The sequence below is a fragment of the Letharia lupina genome (genome assembly GCF_014066315.1).
Source record: "Letharia lupina isolate WasteWater1 chromosome Unknown contig_20, whole genome shotgun sequence".
NCBI classification, from domain to species: domain Eukaryota; kingdom Fungi; phylum Ascomycota; class Lecanoromycetes; order Lecanorales; family Parmeliaceae; genus Letharia; species Letharia lupina.
Genome location: NW_023502989.1, coordinates 47,388 through 71,169, shown reverse-complemented (window position 1 = coordinate 71,169; position 23,782 = coordinate 47,388). Strand labels below are relative to the sequence as shown.

The 23,782-nt window shown below is 37.4% G+C and overlaps 6 protein-coding genes across 6 annotated transcripts; all 6 read left to right on the top strand.

Annotated features, from left to right (window-relative positions):
• Positions 1-7,121: 7,121 nt before the first annotated feature.
• On the top strand, positions 7,122-7,506 carry HO133_004907 (uncharacterized protein; the record flags this gene model as incomplete). Its single annotated transcript, XM_037295819.1, has 2 exons — positions 7,122-7,139; positions 7,273-7,506. The coding sequence occupies 2 exons, from the start codon at positions 7,122-7,124 to the stop codon at positions 7,504-7,506; spliced, it is 252 nt and encodes an 83-aa protein (XP_037148517.1).
• A 144-nt stretch (positions 7,507-7,650) lies between these two features.
• HO133_004906 (uncharacterized protein) lies at positions 7,651-7,927 on the top strand (the record flags this gene model as incomplete). The annotated part of the gene is made up of 2 exons (XM_037295818.1): positions 7,651-7,782; positions 7,805-7,927. The coding sequence occupies 2 exons, from the start codon at positions 7,651-7,653 to the stop codon at positions 7,925-7,927; spliced, it is 255 nt and encodes an 84-aa protein (XP_037148516.1).
• Positions 7,928-9,174: 1,247 nt separating this feature from the next.
• On the top strand, positions 9,175-10,370 carry HO133_004905 (uncharacterized protein; the record flags this gene model as incomplete). The annotated part of the gene is made up of 4 exons (XM_037295817.1): positions 9,175-9,548; positions 9,602-9,665; positions 9,713-9,873; positions 9,920-10,370. 4 exons carry the CDS (start codon positions 9,175-9,177, stop codon positions 10,368-10,370), a joined length of 1,050 nt encoding a protein of 349 aa, XP_037148515.1.
• Positions 10,371-10,373: 3 nt separating this feature from the next.
• On the top strand, positions 10,374-11,871 carry HO133_004904 (uncharacterized protein; the record flags this gene model as incomplete). The annotated part of the gene is made up of 3 exons (XM_037295816.1): positions 10,374-10,847; positions 10,900-10,970; positions 11,343-11,871. 3 exons carry the CDS (start codon positions 10,374-10,376, stop codon positions 11,869-11,871), a joined length of 1,074 nt encoding a protein of 357 aa, XP_037148514.1.
• Positions 11,872-13,186: 1,315 nt separating this feature from the next.
• On the top strand, positions 13,187-13,901 carry HO133_004903 (uncharacterized protein; the record flags this gene model as incomplete). The annotated part of the gene is made up of 2 exons (XM_037295815.1): positions 13,187-13,260; positions 13,604-13,901. 2 exons carry the CDS (start codon positions 13,187-13,189, stop codon positions 13,899-13,901), a joined length of 372 nt encoding a protein of 123 aa, XP_037148513.1.
• A 5,693-nt stretch (positions 13,902-19,594) lies between these two features.
• Positions 19,595-20,629, top strand: HO133_004902 (uncharacterized protein; the record flags this gene model as incomplete). The annotated part of the gene is given in 2 exon segments (XM_037295814.1): positions 19,595-19,707; positions 19,723-20,629. The coding sequence occupies 2 exon segments, from the start codon at positions 19,595-19,597 to the stop codon at positions 20,627-20,629; spliced, it is 1,020 nt and encodes a 339-aa protein (XP_037148512.1).
• Positions 20,630-23,782: the final 3,153 nt, after the last annotated feature.

Below are 23,782 nucleotides of genomic sequence, written 5' to 3'. Positions count from 1 at the left end.
TAAGAAGTTAATTTTAATATCTTATATATTTTATTTATATTAATTATTTTATTTTTAAATTTTAAATTTTAAATTTTTAAATCTTTTATTAATTTTACGAATTTTACGAATTTACGAATTTACGAATTTATGAATTTACGAATTTACGAATTTACGATTTTACGATTTTTTAGCGAGAGAGATTTATAAATTCGAATCGAGAACGAAGTAAATTAGTTTCGAAATTTATTAAAATTATTACTACTCGACTATCTAAGCTTATATTAAAGAATATTCTTAATAGAATAAATAAGTTTTTAATAAGCGATATTTAATATAAATTCTTTATCTTGAAATATTTATAAGATTAAATTTCATAATACTATTTTTAATCGAAAGCGTAAATTATATTCTATAATTAAGAAAAAAATCTAAAATTAAATAATATATATCTATTTTTTAATTAGAGCTATCGAGCGAACTTTAAAGAGCGATACTTAAATTCTTTATCTTTAAATATTTATAAGATTAAATTTTATAATTCTTTTTTTATTTGAAAGTATAGACTACGTTCTATAATTTAAATTTAAAATTCTAAGATTTTAATAGAAAATAAAAATGTTATATTAAAATTAAATATTATATATCTATTTTTTAATTGAAATTATTAATAAATTTAATAAGCGAACTTTAATAAGCGATATCTAAGATTCTTATTCTTTAATAATTAAAAGATTAAATTTTAGAATTTTAAAATTATTAAAAAGCGTAATTTTCGCTCTATAATTAAAAAAAAATATTAAAAAAGTAATAAAGAATAAGAAAATTATTTTATTTATAAATAACGTATACTTATTTTTTAAATAAGAAAGCTCGAAAGAGTTAGCGAGTTAACTTAGAAAGTCTAATTAAAAAACTTAATAACTTCGAATTTATAATTAACTATATATATAAATTTAATTTTTTTTAACTTAGTCTTATCTTATTCTATTATATATATTAATAGTATTTATTAAAATTATTTAAATATAATATATATTATAAAGAATAAATAGATTAATTCTCTAAATTTCTTTAAGATTAGATTTTATATATAATATAAAATTAAATAGCTAATTAATATAGTAACTAAGAAGCGTAAGAACTAAATTCGATATATCTTTTTTTTTAAAAAGTATTAGTTATTATAATAGACTATAATAATAAACTATTTAAATAATAAATAATAGTAGTTATAATAGTAATAGCTATACGTTTAAGCTTATAAATTAAATTTATAATATATTTTTTTAATTAAAACTATTATTAAGAAATGAGTAAAGGTTTATAAATTAAGTTTATAATTTTTTTTTAAATTAAAGCTATCGAGTAAATTTGATAAGCGATCTTTAGTAAGCGAACTTCAATAAGCGATATTTGAATTCGTCGCGCTTTAATAATTATAAGACGAAATTTAGAGATTCTCTTTTAATTTAATAGTCTAGATTTTGTTCTATAATTTAAAAAAAAAATCTCTAAAATTTAATAGAAAATAAAAAAGTTATTCTATATGTTAATATTATATTTCTATTTATTTAATAAGAAAGACGCGGAAGAGAGAGATTTTAATAATTGCGAATACTAATTTATTTATTTACGATAACTTAATTAATCTAATTAAAGAGCGTAGCGAACTTAAATTTATAATTAGCTATATATATAAATTTAAGATTTTTAAACTTAGCTTTATCTTATTCTATTATATATATTAATAATTCTTAATATTATATAATATTATTATATTAATATAATATAAAGTTATTTTATTAATTTATACGAGTAAAGGCCTATGAATTAAATTCATAATCATTTTTTTGATTAGGGCTATCGAGTAAGTAGGTGAGCGATCTTTGATAAGCGAACTTTGGTGAGCGATATTTGAATTCCTTGCGCTTTAATAATTATAAGACTAAATTTTAGAATTCTTAAAAATTCGGAACGCGCAAACAGCGCTTCAAAATTGAAAAAAAAAATCTCAAAATTTTAATAGAAAACAAAAAAGTAATTCTATGTGTCAATAATGTATACCTATTTTTTTGATGAGGGAGGCGTGGGAGGGCGAGATTTTGATGGTTACGGACGCTAATTTATTTACCCGCGATGACTCAGCCGGTCTAACCAAAGAGCGTAGTAACCCTAAATTGATAATTGGCTACATATACAAATTCAAGGTTTTTAAGCTTAGCTCTATCTTATTCTATTATATATACTAATAATCTATAGATATATATATATATATAAAACGCGCTAAGATCGATTAAAAAGATATATTAAATATAATTATATAATTAATTTATAATAATTATTTATAAAAAATAGAGAAAGACTATATTCTTATAATAAGAAGTATTAAGATATTAAAAAGAAACGAGTAAAGGCCTATAAATTAAATTTATAATTATTTTTTCAATTAAGATTATCGAGAAGCGATCTTTAATAAGTAAACTTTAATAAGCGATATTTGAATTCCTTACGCTTTAATAATTATAAGATTAAATTTAAAAATTCTTTTTTTATCTAAAAGTTTACATTTCGTTCTATAATTTAAAAAAAAATCTTAAAATTTTAATAGAAAATAAAAAAGTTATTCTATATGTTAATAACGAATATCTATTTTTTTAATAGTTACGAACGTTTAATAATTGCGAACGCTAATTTATTTACTCGCGATAATTTAGTTAATCTAATTAAAGAGCGTAGTAACTCTAAATTTATAATTAACTATATATATAAATTTAAGATTTTTAAGCTTAGCTCTATCTTATTCTTTTATATATATTAATAGAGATAATATATTAATTAATAATATAAAATTTATAATATCTTCTATTATAGTAAAATCTTTTAAATAATAAAATAATTATTAGAGTAAGATATCGAATAATTTTAATTTATCTAAATATATATTATTTAATATTTCTTTTTTAAAGACTTAATTAGCTATAATTATCGTAATAAATTTTTCTCTTATAACGTTATTATAATAATATTAATATATATAATAAAATAAGATAGAGTTAAGTTAGAAAATCTTAAATTTATATATATAATTAATTATAAATTCGAGTTTTCTACGCTTTTTAATTAAATTAACTAAGTTATCGCGAATAAATAAATTAACGTTTATAATTATTAAAAAATAATAGATATACGTTATTAATATATAGAATAACTTTTTTATTTTCTATTAAATTTTTAAGATTTCTTTCTTAAACTATTATTAGTAACTTAGTTAAAAAAGTTTAATTTCGAGAGTATCTACGCTTAATAGCTAGATATCTCTATTTAAATTTAAATAGAGCTTTATAAAGTCTCTATAAGAACGTCGTAAAGCCTTTATAGAATTAACTACTAATAATATCTCTCTCTTTAAAAAATTTATTCTCGAGCTTCGAAGATAGATAGTATAAAAATTATAATATTTCGAGAATTCTTTCTCGAAAGATCTACGATTTTAAAAATAATATACTCTACGAGTAAAGGTCTATGAATTAAATTCATAATTATTTTTTTAATTAGAGCTATCGAGTAAATAGATGAGCGATCTTTAATAAGCGATATTTGAATTTCTTGTACTTTAATAATCATAAGACTAAATTTATAAATTATTTATTTATCTGAAAGCCCATATTTCGTTCTATAATTTAAAAAAAAAATCTTAAAATTTTAATAGAAAATAAAAAAGTTATTCTAAAATCAAATAATATATATCTATTTTTTAATCAGGGCTATCCGGCTGTCGAGCGATCTTTGATAAGCGAACTTTAGTAAGCGATATTTGAATTCCTTACGCTTTAATAATTATAAGACTAAACTTAGAGATTCTTTTTTTATCTGAAAGCCTACATTTTATTCTATAATTTAAAAAAAAAATTCTAAAATTTTAATAGAAAATAAAAAACTTATTCTAAAGTTAAATAATATATACCTATTTTTTAATTAGAGCTATCCGGCTACTTTGATAAGCGATTTTTTTTTAATAGTTATAGACGCTAATTTATTTACTCGCGATAATTTAGTCGATCTAATTAAAAAGCGTAGTAACTCTAAATTTATAATTAACTATATATATAAATTTAAGATTTTCAAGCTTAGCTCTATCTTATTCTATTATATATACTAATATTTCGAGATTTACTCTCTTAAAACTTTTAAATACTTATCTTATTATTACTAGTCGAAAAGATATAATATAATATAAAATATTAATCTACTATATTATACTCTAATATAATATAAAATATTAATATTTATATAATTTCATATCTAATATAATATGAAATCTTAACGAAATATATTACGGTATAATATATCTATGATATTATATTATGAAATGATATATGTATGAGATATCCCGATTGAGATTTCTATATTTAGAAGTATAAGTAGCTATTCTAGTTATTATTCTGGCCAACCATAGCTGGCACTACCATGGCTGGCCCTATCATGGCTGGCACTACCATGGCTGGCACTACCATGGCTGCTCCTACCATGGCTACCTACCATGGCTGCCCCTACCATGGCTACCCCTACCATGGCTACCTACCATGGCTGCCCCTACCATGGCTGCCCCTACCATGGCTACCTACCATGGCTGCCCCTACCATGGCTACCCCTATCATGGCTACCACTACTATGCCTACCATCGAAATGTGGCCCCCGCGCATCCCAGCCACCATGTTTTCCAGCCACCTGATTTTGTACTATATTTAGAACCTGGCCCCGGAGAGGTTTTAGAGAATTGATTCATTCGCCCTATATATCACATACCTAACATTTTAACAGCTATTACTACTATGGCTATTACTATTATAACTATTACTATTTATTATTAAAATAGTCTACTATTATATAGTAGCTATAATAGTAATAGTTATAATAGTAATAGCGATAATAGAAGTAGTTATAATAGAGATAGTTATAATAGATAGTTATAATAGTAATAGTTATAATAGTAATAGTTATAATTAACTAGAATAATAACTAGAATAGCTACTTATACTTTTAAATATAGAAATCTTAATCGAAATATCTCATATATATATTATATTATAATATAATACTATAGATATATTATACTATAAAATATCTCATTAAGATCTCGAATTTATATTAGAAAAATGAAATAATATTCGACTCTATTTATATTATATTCGAGTACGATATAATATTACTTAATATGAAATATTTTATAAAATATATTATATCTTTTCGGCTAGTAAATTTATGTAATATATGCTTATATTTCTACTATCTAAAACGAGTAACTTCTATCAAGTGTAAAAGAGGGGCACACTAGCTAATACACCAAAATTTAGCCCTTGGTCGCAATATTGCCCTCAACGGTAATAACGCTTCGGCCCGGAGCCGAGGGCGCTAGAGTTCCCATGGTCCCTCCTACCAAGTCCTCCTTCAGCCCAACTCCGTCACAGCTAAAAAACTGATCCATATGGATAATAGCTCTGACACATGTGCTTTCGTTCACGCTTGCGCCAAGTGCCAGCGAAAACACCCGGCAACTGGGTGGCCGACTCGCGATTCCAACAATGTTCCACTAGGAAGCTCAAGGCTGCATTACCAAGACCACTGACTCTTTAGTCCCACATCACAGCCCCACTACTCGTTGCTGTCGGTGTCGTTGCTATCCGTAGGACCCTCAGCTCTTATGCACTGCTGAACGAGATCTTGACGAGCTCCTTTCAACGCAGCTCAAGTCCCACTGCCGTCAGGTCGACGTCGAATCTTTTCTCGACCACTACGCCAATCTAATCTCAACGCCATCATTAGATGCAAAAAAGATCATCATTGCAAATATTTATGAAAGTGGTAAGTGCCGCAATATAGTGCCACAAAGATTTGTGCTTAACAGGCCGACAGACAAATCTGTTGTTCTCCCAATACAGATCAGAGCCCAGAACGGCGTTCTTAACTACGCGAGAAAATGAGTCCGTCATCTTCGAGTATTTTGAGACCTCGCCAATAGCGGAAGCAGTTATAGCTTCCGATAAAACTCTCACTCCCGCTTCCCAGCTCATACTGTCTCCATTCCGCTTGAAGTCTTTAAAGATTTGAAATTTCAAAGCGATCTCGCGGATGAATTATGCAGGCTAGATATCGAGCCGATCGAAAGGATGATTTCGCAACGCCAGAAAGAGCCTCGACAACGGCAAAGACCATATCAATGCCGTATTGAGAAAGGCTGCAGGCACGGTTTAAATTTAAACCCCCTGCGTGATAGCATTGTGCGACGAGGAGGGAAGAAGTATATGTATATGTAGAGCTGCTGGCATCAAAGGTAGAATCTCCCTACGAGCCTGAGATCTCCACCAAAGCTAATTTGCTGTATAGCCGGTCGTCCTGCCAAGAAGTCAAAGGATTCTGCCGCCAAGGTCAACACTGGTGGCATCCGTGATCGCCACCTCACCCACCTAAAACTCTCATACACGACGAAATTTTTCCAAAAAGGGAATGGACTGGGCGCCATTTTTGAGAACCTTGGGCAAGGCTCGAATAAAAGCGAGGATAGAAGACCCGATCTCGACGGAAACAGTATCGCCAGATACAAAGACACCAAAGCGAGCAAGAATCAACTTCCCTGTTGGAGCACCCATATGGGACGATTGGGAAACTAGAAAGAAGGCCGATCCCGAGATACCTCTCAGTGAAAAGGTTCCACCGCGGCCTTTTCCATTGCCCAATATGCGATTCGCAGTTCATCAAGTGACAGTGAGTCCACTACCATTTTGAGAGCTGCGTCGCCAAGAATGGGAATTCAAAGGGTTTGGAGTGGAGCAATTATCAAAGCCTTGAGAGAGTGGCGAAGCGTGCTGTCCCAGGTAGCAAGGATCCACATACCACTAGAACATGAGCAGCCGCTTGGGAGGAATTGCCCGCGGATACTCAAATCGCAATGGCGGAGCCGATTGCCTATATGAGAGCACCATGGCCGAGCTCAGATACACAATAGTTTGATCCCTCAAGTGCTCTCATATATATAAAAGTACACAAGCACGGAGATCGCTTCGCCGTTCATGGTGTGGTCCTTGGCTTACAATCCTCCTTTTTCAAGGCCAGTCTCAATAGTCGCTGGGCCAATGGCAACCATGGCTCAGCAGAAGAAGGTACGAACAAATGGAAATACCAGTTACGATTCGACGAAGAAACCAGGGATTTTACTGATTCTCTGGATCTTCTGGCCCGAGCAATAAGTCAAACAAGCCTGTGGCCCTTGATCAGTACTTATGTTTGCGACAGGCTACACAAGCAGATCAAGCAATGGAAATGCCGGACGTTAATGTCGAAACCGCAGCAATGTTCACTAAAAATGCTCGATGGGTTTCACCAGACACCAACAAAACAGACACGAGAACGTATATTATTGAAGCTCATCTTCAATACCTGAAGCACGTGCATCACACCCCACTAGTCATCGATCCCAGCAACTTCGAGAACGCTGTAAAGTCAATGCCTGTCGAGGATAGAGTTTAGGAAGCTCCAAGTGTCATGGAAAGGCAACTGAGGGAACAACCAGCTAACGTTAAGATGGAAAAGCGGCGCCGATGCCAGTATAAAAATCTCAAATCGGCTGACGTCGCGGTCCCAACGAGTCGCACCACCCAGTCATCCGCCATGATGTTCAGCGAACTGTTGAAAACCTCCGCCGCCGTCGTCATTACCGGAGGCGCTAAGATTACTCCGAGCAAGAAGCGTAGCCGCAAGAACGTCGACGACGGAGCTGCGACTCCTACTGAAAAGAAGAAGCGCGTTCGCAAGCTTAAGAACGCAGCTCATACCTCTAGCCCATTTTGAGGATGATGATGAGGAGAGTTCGAACAAGAAGGTCAAAGTCAAAGCTAAAGTCGAAGACGAAAACGAAGGTGATATGAACGGAGACAATGAGGCTGCCTGAGCGGCTGCTCACCTTCTATCATTTCATACGGGGTTTTCAGACCAGAGCACCAGGAAGATTTCCCTCATCGAAGGCATTAGCGGAATCAAAGGGCCCCCCCGTCCACCATGCCGGGACATGTCCATGATGCCTATCGAAGATCAACCTTGTTAAAGTCCTGTCACGGGAGTTGGAAGGCGTGATCCGAAGCCTTCTGCAGCCTTCTGCAGGCTAGCCTGACATAGCATAGCTTACTTTATTAGGGAGGGGTACTTGAGGAAACCTTCCTTCCATAGAAATCTACATCCTTCTTCTACCCACACGAATCCTTGCTACCATTATTCTTACGGGTGTTGATTTTACACTACTCAGCCCTACGGCCCTATATATCGCAGAGACTTTCGTCGCTTGACAAATTTCCAACAACGGGCAAGGGTGTTGGAAATGATGCACAGCCATGCATTTAGCGTGTTCAAAAACCTGTGGAATGCTTGGCACCGGAGATTTTTCACACCACACACCCAAATTCGTACTGTATCATAGAAATCTCGAGTTATCGTAATAGACTCGTTTATTTATTTTCGTGATATCTAGATTGTAAAGGTTTGAGTGTCGTAACTCCTCATTGAAGCAAATGCTAGATTTTCCACGAACTATGCGTAGCCAATAAGGTATCAAATGAGCTCACTTTGCTTCACTTCACTTCACCGTACTTCACTTCACTTCAGCCTAATGGGCAGCCGCGCTAGTTCTAATCAATCTGTATGACTTTAGTTTTCAACTTACAACACCCACCAGAATCCACTAATCAACATCACTCAACTACAGAGTCAGCTATGGCAGGCCTCTGCGAGACAATCAAACTGCTCCAACTCGCCCGGCCCCCATGGTCATGTGCATTACAAGGAATGAAATCCAAGACTGCGGGACTCCGAGATGCCGCCGTACAGGCAGCCTTTGAGGCAGAGCTGAGTGAGCGCCAATGCTGATGCGTAGTTTCCACAGCGAGTGACTGACTATCGGCTACAGCTGAATTGACATCTCTATTGGAAGCTCGCACACCCGAAAACCATTGTAGGCCTTTTTGGAGGAACGGGCCATGGCAAGAGTGAGGCCTTGGTCGACCACTTCGTGGCGCTGCTTACAAGTTGGTCAATAGGCACAACACTCAACGCGCTGTTCCCCAGCATACGATTCCCAACCTCGGACTCTAATGCATGCACACCTATCCCTGATCATAATCCGGGGAAAGGGCGGGGAAGGTATTGATGTTCGCGTGGTCTTCCTCGACGAGGCAGAATTCGCGGCAGAAAGAAAAGCAGTACTGGAACATTGTTTCTCGGTCAAAGAACAAGGGTACAGCAAGGAGACCGGACCAGCAAGCCACGGCTCGATCTAGACTCACTGCGCAGTACCCGAAATTAAAGGTGGAGGACTTTGATCGCACGTCGGATGAATTGGAAAGGGAGCTCTCGCGTCTCGACGTCGAATGTGGCATTGACAAACATATTAGAGATGATGAGTTGAGTTTTTTCTGCCATACGGCTGATGAATTCGCGGAGAAAGCTCAAAAATACGGGGCAAGCGCGGAGTTGGAGAATGAGGACGCGGTAGTCCTTTGGCCAATAACCAAGGAGATGCAGTAAGTTGGCTGGCGGCCCTGCTCATGTAGATGACTTTGACTCACGGGATTAGTGTGCAAGTCAACAGCAGTATCTTGAAGCAAGGGTTTGTGGTTGTTGACATTCCCGGAACAATGGTACCTCAACCCCCTCTCCTAGAACAAAGCAATTGCCCTGCTTTTAGGACACAGAGGTAGCGAGAGCCGATGTTGCCAAGGGTTGGATGCGCAGGCGTACCTCACCAGTGAATGTGGCAAGCTGTGATAGAGCGGTTGATAGTCCTGACGTATGGAATCGTGTTGGGGACATTATTTGGGATAACCAAATGACCGGCAACAACTCCAGGTAAGTAGTCCATCAGCATTTCAAATTTGCTGCTAAAAAGTCACAGGTTCACGGTAGTTCTTACCCAAATCGACAAGGGTCTTAAAATGGAGGCCGAGAGACATGTTGCAGGCAATCAGACCTACGCGTCCTTGAGTTCCGATCTCGCCATCGTAGAGACAGAGCTAGCCCAGCTATATGAGCAAGAAAAGATCCAGGAAGCAAAGTCTCAACGAATTCAACGCGCATGCCAAGCTTACTCAGAACTCCTAATTATTGCGATAGAGGGTCCCGTCAAGGAGCCATCCTGGTGGTCGCAAATCCAAAACCAGGGATGGGCGGATGGTTCACCTGTTATATTCGATACGAACACCATCGAGGACATAGACCAAAATAATCGACTTGACAGCAGGGTTGTCGCGGATAAGATGAAGCAACTCTCTGCCTCATTGAAGGAGATATTAGTCCTATCTGAGTCTTCAGATCTAGTGAAAAAGGAGATTCAACGACTGAAATGAGAAATGCATAGATTTCGGATGGACGCGAAAGTGGCTGCAATACGTTCCAAGATAGTCGACAAGGTTGCGGATAAGATGGCCGAGCAAGCGTTAACACGGTCTCAGGCTCGCGGAGACAATGACTTCGACTCCGAGAAATTCCAGCCAGCAGCACTCGGAGATTTAGCTAGAGAGTTAACCACTCTAGTTGGTGTATGCGGTCCGGCTGCAATAGCCATGCTGGCTAGAGACTCTCGGAAGGATATGGATGAGCGCTATCACGTGTGGCCAGATAGGGAGTCCACGGGCTTGGTGACACAGGAACGTTTTTTCGCGCAATTGGTGAACGAGACGGCAGCGGCGCATGAGAAGAGCTGGTTCAACGGAACAAAAGAGAACCTTCTCAGACTCCAAATCATGAGCTCATATGATCAGGAGCTGGTGAAAGGGGACTGGTGGGCTTCGAATGGCATAACGTTCTGCGCCACTATATATAAAGTGGGTCTAACCTTGATCTATCGGCCGATGTATCGACTAAATATAGTTGCAGTCAATACGGAAGGAGCTCACTATACGTACGGAAGAGCTTGAAAAGACCCTTCAGGGTATCAATGACTCCGCGTATGATAAAAGAACTTTATCTAGCAACGAACGGAAGCTGACAGCGGGTAGATAAGGGTATCAAAGATACGTTACTGGGGGTCCGGAAAGCAAAACGGAAGGATGATGTTATACTGTTGGACCCAGAGTATATCGTCAAACCCCTCCAGCTCAAGGTCGAAGAATTACAAGATCTAAATTCGGCAACTCTTCGCGCAACCCTTAGGCATCGCGGAGTCCACCTGGCGAAACGCAAGAAAAAGACTTCTCAAGCGTAGAATCTCAATACTGATCTGTGAGTGCCGCGCATCAGGCGAGGTTGATCTGCCATTGACATCTACAGGGGAGCTCATATTAGAGAGGTCACCGAAGGATTTCCGAGCGTGATTTGAGGAAACAGGTCTACATTGCTCGCAACCATATCGTCAAATGCATCAAAGACTCCTTCTCACAGCTCCATCAGAACGTTCAGAATACGTGTACTACCCCTAAGACCCGCAACAACCAGGTACTCCAACTATGTTACACGGCCAACAAACGTGAACAGGAGCGGTGCATCCTCCACATCGACAGTTTATTCAAGGCTCTCATTGGGGAAGCCGCACGCTTACCTCAAGAAATCATTCAATCCGGTATCAAAAGCTACATGAGCCAATTCTACGATAAAATCCAGCTCTATTTCGCGGATCGGAAGGCCACCCAATCCCGAGGGGAGAAAGATCCAGGTCGAGTCACTGAGATCGTGCGAGGAAAACTCGAAAGCTTTTTAGCGAAAGAGGCACCGACTATGCTTCGTCACGCCGCAAACGCTATTAAGACTGCATTATCTACAGTGGTTACTGATACTATCAGTCGCGCGACCTCAACAGACAGGGAAAGCACGCTCGATAAAGCTATCTCAAACCTACAACGAATATACTAACAAGCATTCAATTCCGGTCAACGCAGTGGTCGCACCTCACCGAAGGACATAGTACAGCTCAGAGCCATCTATGTAGATGCGACAACGGAGTTAGCCCGACTCCAAGACATGAAATTGCAGATCGAACAGAAACCGGTTCTTGGGCTGAAAAGAGCCGCGGATATGGGGTTGCATCCGCAGCAGAAGATTATGAAGATGAATAAGGACTCTCAGGCTGAGCAAAAGCGCTCCCTATCCCAAACGATGGATCTCACTGAGTTCGATTGAAGATGGGGACTTCAATAGTTCATATTTCAATCACACTATCGGCGTGAGGAAGGAGAACTGCAAAAAGCTGTCGAACTTGGCTCAAATAGCAATCTATCATGTAGGAACGATAGCATAGAAAGACAGTGAAGCTCAAGAATTGACAAAGTCATCTCTGTCGTGCCTTCATATGCCTTGGCCTCTTATTATGCTACTGATGCCGTAGTAAAGCCTATAACTTGGAAGGACCTGCTTGACGGGACGGTACCTCGACGGTTCATATTATGCTGAAGACGGTATCACTGTGTATCGGGTAGGGCACGATTGATAGATACACGACCCGAAGCCCGAGTCGGGGAATTCAAGGGCTTTCATTTGGATCAAAGGCATACAATACAGACCTTCCGGCCCTGCGAATCCCCATCACGTGCGGAGCTTGCTTTTGAAAAATCTGCACGCGAAAATCATAGTTTCAGTCTCTATGTTAATATCATCATCTATTAAAGGTCGATCTGATGAAATCCATCACATCTTCGCCTGCGATTTCCGCGACGATATAAGACTCCCGGTGACACAAGCAGAGATTTCTTGCGCTCAAAAGGAGCTGGCTTCGTTTTGGATATAGCGTGATCCAAAATTCAAAGACAAATTTATCATCAGATCTGGGATCTTTCAACAACGACCAAGTAAGTAGACTACCCTCTGATCGTTTAAAATAAATACCGAACGCAGGCTGACTGTGAATCACCAAGGAACACTGGTGGTGTCTCTCCCCAAGCACGTCCGGACGCCTCCACTAATAAAGCTTCTAGAGCCCCGAAGCCTGTGGTCCGAGCGCGCTCTAGGTCTCCAACACCAAGCTACTTTATGTTTGCTAGCGAAAGCATTCAAGCAGCCGTCCACGGCCAATGGAGCCACGCCCACTCATATGCATACATGAGATCAAGTCGACTGTGCAGGTAGCATCCTTGTGTCCAATTTTCGTCAAATCTGAGCGTCCCTACCCACTAAGACCTCTTCCCAATATCCCATTCACAACCGCCCAATCAATTGGCCTTCAGCATCGTCAATGGCACTAAAGAAGCATACTGGCAATGCTCTCTATGCCCCCTCAGAGCGAACGAGATTGCCTGCAGTCACACAGTGAGAATCTCAGACCTTTGGAGCTCCACTTAATGGCAGACCTCCAACAGCCGGATCCACTCCTTCCATCGACTATGGGCCCAAAAAAGATCATCAGATACGCCCGGATCTGACGGTGGAGTGTTGGGGGCTACCAGACAAGACCTAGAAGATTTAGATGATGATCGTTCTCCTTCTACGTTCTTCCTACACCGTTCAACTACTCACTCGTCACCAAGCCAACTCCTCATTTGGCTCCTTTCTCTTCCTTCATCTTCCTGTCCAGCATCGATTGAAGTCACCACGGGCACCATGAGCTGGCAAGAGAGGCCTAGCGACAACGACAGCTAGCCATTACAGTAAGCCAGGTAGCTGAAGAGGAGGAAATTGCTACAGCGGACGCATTCTTTGGGGCTACACGAGGCGATGATGCTGGACCAGACGAGGCTGCTGGTACTGACACTGCGCCGAGGGTTGCACGGCCTCTACAGCAGCCGGCCGGACGGCGGGGTGAACGTGGAGGGGCTACATCATGGGCTACAGCTACACCAGGGGCGACAGCTACAGCTCCATGGGGTGGACGTGTACGTGCTACACCAGCATTCATGCAAGGACATAAGGCGATGTTTGGTTCTTTTCGCAACAGTGGGACTGTGGGTTAGTGGGTCCATTATGAGGCCATAGCGTTGGTGGCTGTTTGATCAGCCGTTCGCCCCTGTTGGTACCCTTGTTGGTACCCCTGTTAATACCTCGGCAAGGGGTTGGGGATAGATATCCAGTACGAGCTATATAGCCACCTGTTTTGCATCTGTCAACGGCTCTTTATTCGATTTCGTCTCTTTTAGAGCTATATTATTTTTCTTCTTCTTTCATAATTGAGTCTATATAAATTAGCCTTTATTCAACTATTATAAGCACTATCCAACTACTATAAATATACTTTATACTCTTATATACTTCGTAATAGCCCCCGCCGCTATTACCAGGTCTAAAAAAGCGGTTAAACGTATTACCCCCGCCTTTAAAATTATTAAAAAGATCTTTAACGTAGCTAATAAGATTAATAAGACCCTTAAGATTAAAAAGGCTCTTAAAGCTACTAAGGCTAAAATATTTTCCCCTTATAAGAATATTCTTATATATAATACGTTATCGAGTATTATAAGCTCGAACTAGGTAAATAAAACGTCTTTATCTATTATTAAAGTAGATCTTTAAGAATTAATAGCCTAGCTATTTAAGATCTAAGAGAAGCGAAATAATCGCTATTCTTACGAGGATAGGATATATAAATTATATCGCTATTACCGCCGCTATAGTCGTAATTATTATTATTATTACTCGAATATATCGAATTCAGATTTATTTAACTCTAAATCGAATTAAGAAAAAAGAAGAAAGGTTCTCTTTCGTTATATAAAAGATAAGAAGCCCTTTTTTAATATTATTAAAAGATTCTAAAGTATAAATATTAAGTACTTTAAATAAATCTTCTTTAAGATTTTTAAAATTAAAAATTTCGCTAAATTAGCTTATATATATATTACTCTAGCTAAGAAGAATAAGAATATTAATAGCTATAATTATATAATATATTACTTTTATATATACTCGATAATCGCTGGCTACTTTATATACGTTAGCGTAAAGAAAGACTTAAATAAGACTCTATATATATATACTATTCGCTTACTACGATTATCTATTATTTATAGATTTAACTTTATTCTCGCTTATTATCTTATCTTTATTATTATATATATTTAGAGTAATTAAGATAATTCTAAGATCTAAAAAATAAATAATTAAAGCTATAGAGATTTTCTTATATTTAAAAAGACTTATATAAATAATAATAAGCTAAATCTTAATACGCCTAGCTCTAGTAAGATTATTATCAAAAAAACTAGAATTTATAAGAATTTTAATAGAGGTAGCTATTTTCGCGAGCGCTATATTTATTTATATATCTATATAATCTATTAATAAAATTATTTATTAAATAAGTATTTTAAGATCTTAAATCTAGCTATAAGTAGTTTTAATTATTTATTATTAAATAATTATATTATTAAGATAGAATAACTTTTAAGATATTTATAAATACTCTAATCGCTATAGTATATATCTAAGAGATTCTTATACGCGCTATATGATCTATTAAATCTAGATTTATTTTATTAGAAATTATTAATAGTTAATAATTAATTTAAATAATTAAATAATTACTTAAATCTAATATTTATTAAGATTATTTTAGCTATTCTTTAAAAGGGCGCTAAGATAGATTTTTAAAACTATATCTTAGCCTATCGCAGCTAAAATTATTTATTAATATATTAAGCACCTTAAATATTATCGATAGATCTTTAAAAATAGCTTTAATAATATCGTCTAATCGAGGTTAATTCTTAGAATAAGTTCTATTATATCTATTCGTCACTCGATTTAATATCGAAATATAATAAAGATTAAAGATAAATTTATAATCTCTTATTCTTATATAACTACTTAGTTAATAACGATATTTAGACGAAGTAAGGCGTATTAAAATATATTATATATAATAACGTAGTAATAGTACTACTATAGAAAGACCTAGAGATCTAATTCGTTAAAAGAGACCTTAAAAATATCTTTAGATATATATCTATCGCTATATTAAATTAATAACTACTTAATTTTAATTGCGATAGACGCTATTAAAAAGAACGATATCTATTATTTAAATTACGTATATTATCATTTCTATTTAATCTCTTTATAAAGATTCTTATTTAAATCTTAATCGCGATTCTTCTATAGAAAGTAATACTTTACTATTTAAATGATTTCTTTATAATTCTTTTATTAGATAATAATATAACTATATATATCTAGTAATTCGATTAACTATATAATAAATTAAATTTTTAAATTAATTATATAAAGAATATTATAAGTTTTATAATTAAGTTTTTAGAAATTAAATTTAATAATATTTATATAAAGATAAGACTCTTTTTAGATAAGCTAATTAAGATAAGAATTATAATTAAAAATCTTCTAAAAAAAGTAATTATCTTATATTAGAAGCTCGAGTTAATAATTAACTTTCTCTCTTTCGCTATTAAAGTCGTAATTCTAGAAAGAGTATTCTTAAGACGACTTTTTGATATTCTTCGAAGATCTATAATAATTATACGAATTATAGGCGATATAAGAGTAGACTTACTATAGTGAAATATCTTTTTAAATTATTAGAATAGCGTTATCTTAATATATTACGTTAATAGTCGAGTTATATAATATATATAGATCGATATATCTAGAATATTCGATATAGAAGGCTATATTCTCGACTATTCTAATTATATTTAATCGATTTAGCTTAAAGACGTTTTTAGCATTAAAATAGTTATATATTATCGTTCTAAAGATATATAATTTAAAGAAATAAAGGCTATTTATTATGCGATAGAGTTATAATTATATTAATTATAAGAATCTCGCTTAGTTCTCTACTACGATAATAACGTATATGTTAATAAATTATATAAATTCTCTATATACGAGTTAGCTATAACTTTATTACGCGATATAGCTATATTAATAACTACTTATAATATTATAATAATATTTATTTAAATATCTACGAAGATTAATTAGCTAATCGATAATCTATTATATTTTTAATATCAAAAAATTACTAATATATATTTATAGCTGAAAGATTTTATATCTCCGCTAAAATAGAGTAAGATCTATTAGAATATTAGTATAATTAGATCGTACTATCTTAAGAGATCGTATAACTTCTCTAGTAAGAGCTTATTATTAAAATTAGAAAGATATATATAACTTTAATAAGATTCTATACGATCTATTACGCACTTATAGAGATTTAATCTCTCTTTTTAATAACTATAAATACTCTTATAGGCTAAATTATTAACTTAAGCACTCGCCGCGTTAAGTCGAAGTCTATAAAGATATATCTTATCGATCTTAGATTAGTCTATATAAATATAAGGTTTAATAATCTCTTAATATTTTATTATTTTTAATTATAATATATTATTATAGATAGTTAATATCTTTATAGCGAAGCTAATATAAAAGAAAGATATCTAATTATTAAAAATCTATTACTTTAAATTCTTTCTTATTTCGATAGATTAACTTATACTAAGGCGACTCTATATATCTTCTTTTATCTTATCTTCGCGATATTTCTACGCGTAGATAAGTTTACTTATAGTAAGCGAGATCTTTAATAGAAGGACTTCGGCGAATAGTTTTTTATATATCGCTCGATAAGACTATTCGATAATTATCTAAAACTTACACTTTTAGTATTTAAAACGAACTTATTTCGTCGTGGAATTATATTTATAATAATTATATTAAGCGATAATATATACGTAGTTAAAGCTTTATATTATCTCTTTAGATAGAAAGCTTTATTTAATATATCGCTATTTTAGCTAAGGGACTTCTTCTTTACTAGAGAGATCGTTATTAATAATCTTCGCGAGATACTAATATTATTTAATGTTGAGGGCTATTATTTAGACTATTTCTTTTATAGAGAGATTATAATATTAATATATAATTTTAATTTTAATAATAACGAGATTTAATTGCTAGATTATGAAAGGTTAGATTTCTATTATCTATATATAATTATTTACTTAATCTATATACTTAGAGTATTACTACGATATTAATATCTTTTAGCCTATTCGCGCTAATACTATCGATCTCTATTACTTACTATAATAGATATCGTTAAAAGTTTTTCTTAAGATCTTTACCCTCTTTAGATGACGTCTTAGATTATTTAAGAGTTTTCTAGCGCTGAGGGGCCTTTTTTAAATTATTTATATATCTAAAAAGATCTTAGCTATCTTAGTATTAAATATATCTAATTATCTATCTATATATCTACTTATATATACGTTATTTTATATATAATCTTATTATTTATAAGTATTAATCGTAATAGTAAGACTATAAGTTAGTAAGTTTATTATAAGACTATAGCGTTAATAGCTATTTAATTAGTTATTCTATTAATACCCTTATTAGTACCTCTATTAATACCTCGATAAGGGATTAGAGATAAGTATTTAGTATAAGCTATATAACCATCTATTTTACATCTATTAATAGCTCTTTATTCGATTTCATCTCTTTTAGAGCTATATCATTTTTCTCTCATCTATTTATATCTATATATAGCCTCATTTCACTCTAGGGTATATCGCTTAGATATGGGAGTTTTCTAGCGCTGAGGGGCCTTTTTTGGATTATTTATATGTCCAAAAAGGTCTTAGCTGTCTCAGTGTTGGATATGCCTAATTATCTATCTATATATCTACTTGTGCATACGTTGTTTTGTGTATGGCCTTACTGTTTGCGAGCACTAACCGGCTGTAGAATGGCCACCTAGCTATACAGTGGTGGAGTAGTAACGAGATGCCTGTGGGATGGCTTGAAGATGGCAGGGCTCTGAGGAAAGCTTCGAGAGCAGTGTGCCACGAGTTCGTCTAGTGCAGAAGAACGGCGTGTGCTAGACTTCAGGATATGAATAAAGACTTGGAACGGGGGACGTGAGGGTTTTTATAGCAGGCTTCGGATTGGCATGAAGAAGTGGTGTAAAATTGAGTTACAGGAACAAGCCAAAAAGCCACGTTCTCAACGAATGGTACTGGAATAGGCTTCATCAGAATCACGATCGAACGAACGAATCGATCACTTGTAAGGCCACAGGATCCGGGCAAGACCTCCAAATGTATGGTGCACAGTTCTGGCGGAGAAAGTAGCAACAATGCACTGGAAAAGCGCATTGCCGAACTACTTTATCATCAACTCTAGATGTCGGGCCTTATGTACCTCAGATCTGCCACCTCCCTCTCCCAGCGCTTATCGAAACGAGCAGATTCCTTTGCTTTCTGTCGGTAACTCAACACTCGCTACCACTAGTACTCATTCGGCCTAGTCATTGGTATATGAAGGCCGTTCCTGTACATAGATATCCTTCTTCCTTAGACATCATTAAGACTACCATATCTAGTGATAAGTCTCATTATAGCAGTAACTGCATACCCAGGTATTTACCAACACTGATCAGTGTACTTCAATACTAGTACACAGATTAGCAAGGCCATACTCTTGAAGGAAGTCCGCCTCGATATCGCCGCGATAGCTTCACACGGTTCTATGGTTACTCAATCGATTCCGCTCATTGTTGATTGAATAGAACTACAATTTCTACAATTCCTACGACTTCTACCCAGCAGAGAAAACACCCAGAAAACACCAAACACCATTAAGCTTCACACCAGTTTAACACATAACACACACACCCAAAATGGACTCCAAGGACAAGAAACCTGATTCTTCAGAGACACCGCCAGGCACCAAGCGTGAGTTAGAGGAACTACTAGGAGCCAAGCCACCAGACACCAAAGAGGAGCTCCAGGAGTTCGTCCGTTGAAGGGTACAACAATACACAAGATACAAATTTACGACACTCTCTGACGTCTTTGCTGACGACTTTGCCCAATACGTCAGAGAGGACTTCGAGGTTCTTGACAAGGACGTCATTACCACCCTACGAGATTGCCTACGGGCCAATGAAGCCTATATCAAGAAAGGAAGAGGACTCTCAATGGCCAAAGAATTAGCGAACGTAATTAAGAAAGAGATCCTATGGCCACCAGACGACGAAGACCGTCCCCCACCAAAACCATCTCATTACTATCAGCAACCTCTGGGACAACCACTTCCTCTCCCCCCGCAGCAGCCTTATCAGCCTTATCGACCGAAGAACACTGTTCCTCTCCCCCCGCAACCGCCTTATCAACCAGAGAATACCACTCCAGTCCACCCTCCCCCCACTCCAATTATCGAGGATACCACTCCAGTCCACCCTCCCCCCACTCCAAGCGACGGCCCTCCACATCAGCCTCAACAACAGCCTGAGGATACCACTACGCTTCTTCCCCCTTTCACCACAAACTACGGCCCAGATTACCGAGTCCCACACCTACTACCCTTACCCTACCAAGTTATTCAAGACTTCGAGATCAAGGAACAGGCCGTTGCAGAGGATATCAAGGAACAGGCCGTTACAGAGGATTCTTTAAAGAGCACTACGAAGAAGAGTATTACAAGCAGCAGCCCTATCAACACGAGCCAACTCTCTGCGGTTTCACGTCCGCGCACTATATCGACTCTCAGAGAGCCTACTCTCAGCACCGCTCAAACTCAGCATACTTTAAATCTCGGTCCACCTTTCACCTCCCAGCATACTCATTTTCTCACTTCACTTTTCGCCTCCCAGCATACTTATTTTCTCGCTCCACCTTTCGCCTCCCAGTATACTCATTTTCTCGCCTCTTAGCTCGCCTCTCCGCTCGGCTATATTCGTGATACGGAGAAGCGAAAGGCTACAGGCCAAGGATAGGTGCATGGAGGGACGGTGCATTCTTGATGTACTTATTTTCTCACTCCACCTTTCGCCTCCCAGTATACTTATTTTCTCGCCTCTTAGCTCGCCTCTCCGCTCGGCTACATTCGTGATACGGAGAAGCGGAAGGCTACAGGCCTGTATTCTTGATGTAGCTGTCCAGGGATTTGGCCATGAGGGCATGGCCTTTCTAACGGAAGATTATCGAGATCTTATAAATTTAAGGAGATAAGAATCCAGCCGATGCAATAAAGAAAGATAAGATATCGATTAATGAGAGAAAAGGACAAGATCTGGAAGGGTGGGTGGAAAGACAAGATATCGATTAATAAGGGATCATCTTTCTCTTATCGCTACTAGAAATACGCTTATCATAACCGGATCTACGCCCACTACAGTAAGAGAAGTAATTGCAGCTATAGAGAGCATTGCGAAGAAGGATTCGAAGAAGTAATATTTTGATAGTATGCGAATAGCCTCATCTTTTTCGGTTTTTACCAGTGTCGGTAACTCAACACTCGCTACCACTAGTACTCATTCGGCCTAGTCATTGGTATATGAAGGCCTTTTCTATATATAGATATCCTTCTTCCTTAGACATCATTAAGACTACCATATCTAATAATAGGTCTTATTATATAAGTAACTGCATACCCAGGTATTACCAACACTTTCGCCTGCTCATATTGGGGCCTCCGCGCTTTTGACTTTGCAATTGCCGGGCCCACCAGTACCTCAATGATAGCCCTTAATGCCTCGCTCAGGAGTTCTGCGCGTCCCTCATTCTCCTTATCCTTCTTCTTCATTTGAATTTCCCCCTTTACCCAGGTCATGATCTCCTCGAGATTCTGCATCTCTTCCTTCCGTCATGGAAACCGCGGTTTTGGGGGCGTTGTGATCACGGCGTCAACATTTAGTAGCGGTGACGGAAGTGCTCTCGGCTGAGAGGGAGATAGGGTGAGTATGGAGTGTACGGGAACCCTTCTGCTATCGAAGATAGCGTCAACCGTACCCTCAACGGTACCAGCGAGGCTGGCGGAGGGCGAGGGAGTCATGCTGCTGTTGTGACTCGGTTTCCGAGCGGCAAGATATGGGCAGGCGATAGTGAGTCGTGACCTCGAGGACATGCGGTGGCAAGTACTGCTGATATATGGAGTAGACGTGTTTACAGTTGCAAAGTTCGAACGTGCAGCGGCCAATACCGAACTCCGTGCTGAATAAAAGCACTTGGAAGGACCACCGGAATAGTTATTGGCGGACGATCTCATGGCATTTTGGTCAGGGACCTTATAGGCGAGAATGGCAGTATGTTCTATCTCCTCTGCGAAGTACGTGATTCGGATGTCATAACCGGCGTTGATGCGAGTGGTTATGAAGGAGTACAGATACTCTCAAATGGACTCGAAACTGTCATGGAATGGTGCGTCTGACCGATGCATCAGGAAGGTCGCGAAGGCTTCTTAGAGCATCAGAGCTACCGTCCAAAGGGCATGGAAACAAATGGTCTTGGACGACAGACGACGTCGTCCTTGTTCTTAGCCTTGTCGACACTATGATCGAGGCATTAGTGAACTTATGTGATAGAAGAAAGCATTTGGAGTAGCATGGAGCACCAGCAGCATCGGCATCCAGCTTCAAGAATGTGATTAAGAGTTGTTGAGAGATGACTTGTCCATTGAATCTAGGTTACGTGTGCTGGAGCCTAATGAACATGCGCCCCACAGTGATCAAACAAGTCTGATCAGTTCTCCACAATAGGTCTGATGCATTTCCCAGTGGCCACCACCTGTTCCGCTGCATCGGAAGGCAGTATGTTAGATCGCGGCTGGGAACCCCTACTTGGATGCTGCGTAACGAGTCCAGAGATGAAGAACATGGGCGAGCGAACAGGATGCTATAGCTGACGTTAGCACTGAATACGCGTAGCGGGGAGTTGACATACCTTATAGAATCTCTACCTCGATTCCAAGGCCTTGAATCGCGCACGTGTTATGTGTCTAGATTGAGCCGGTCGCTGCACCCTTTCACGGATGAGTTTTTGTCGGAAAGAGAGGGGCCTGGTAAGAAGTTTGAGGTTGCGCTTGAAGCCTGGCAGGTCCGGGTATGCCTTTCTATAAATTCGGCACGTAGCACTGCGACATTGAAAGGTCAAGTTGACGAGACCTAGACCGCGGAGCAGAAATAGGTTCCTAGCGCCCTGGAGGCGCATCGAACAGTTACTGTACATTTTCGGAAGTAGGTAGACAGAGGCTGGAGTCAGGATGAGTTCCAAGGTTCGCAGGTTAATTTTCACTGCAGCTTTCCATGCTTGCGCAGGAGCAACCCCAGAAAAGACGGCCGTGACGTGGTGAGGATGTTGGAGTGTGAGTGATGTTCGGGTCTCGATATATTGCTTGAACTGGTCAAGGGATTGAAACGAGACTTCAAAGACTTTTGAGCGGTAGAACCGGACTTCTGCATATGCCTGGCTGCAGCAGACCCCATACCAACCGTCCAGAGGCCATTGGCTTGGTGCCAATCACTGATAGTGTCTTTTACTGGGTCCCAGTCCTTCTCGCATGTGGCGGTCTTATTATAGAGCTCCGTCAGATTGTAATAGGCAGGGTTATCGTCATCAGGATAATACTCGTTATATATTTAGTCTGGCATATCGTCACTGATTGCAAGGCCGTGGGTCGAGTGATAATCGTGATCTCGCAGTCTACGTATCTCCTGGTCAGCGAATGTCATTGGAATCAATAGACTTGGTCATCGTTTGGTGCTGAGGATCACCCACGTCAACTTGGCCCTAATACTCGACAAGAGAAACAATCCTCATAGCACTCCTTTCCTAGCGATCCGTTCGTGTGACTCCTCTTCCTGGCAGATGATCCTTGATGTGCTTTGTAAAGACATGAAAGAGGGGAGGAGGTAATTTGTGGTTGACGTTGTTAATGAAAGGCAGAAGGCTCAAGTTAAGTGAAGGCGAAGTGAAAAGTTGATAAATGATGGTTGACGTTGTTGATGTAAGATAGAAGGCTAAAGTGAAGTGAAGGCGAAGTGAAAGTTTTCGTAGACGTGTATATGACGCGTTGCTCGCTACTGTAT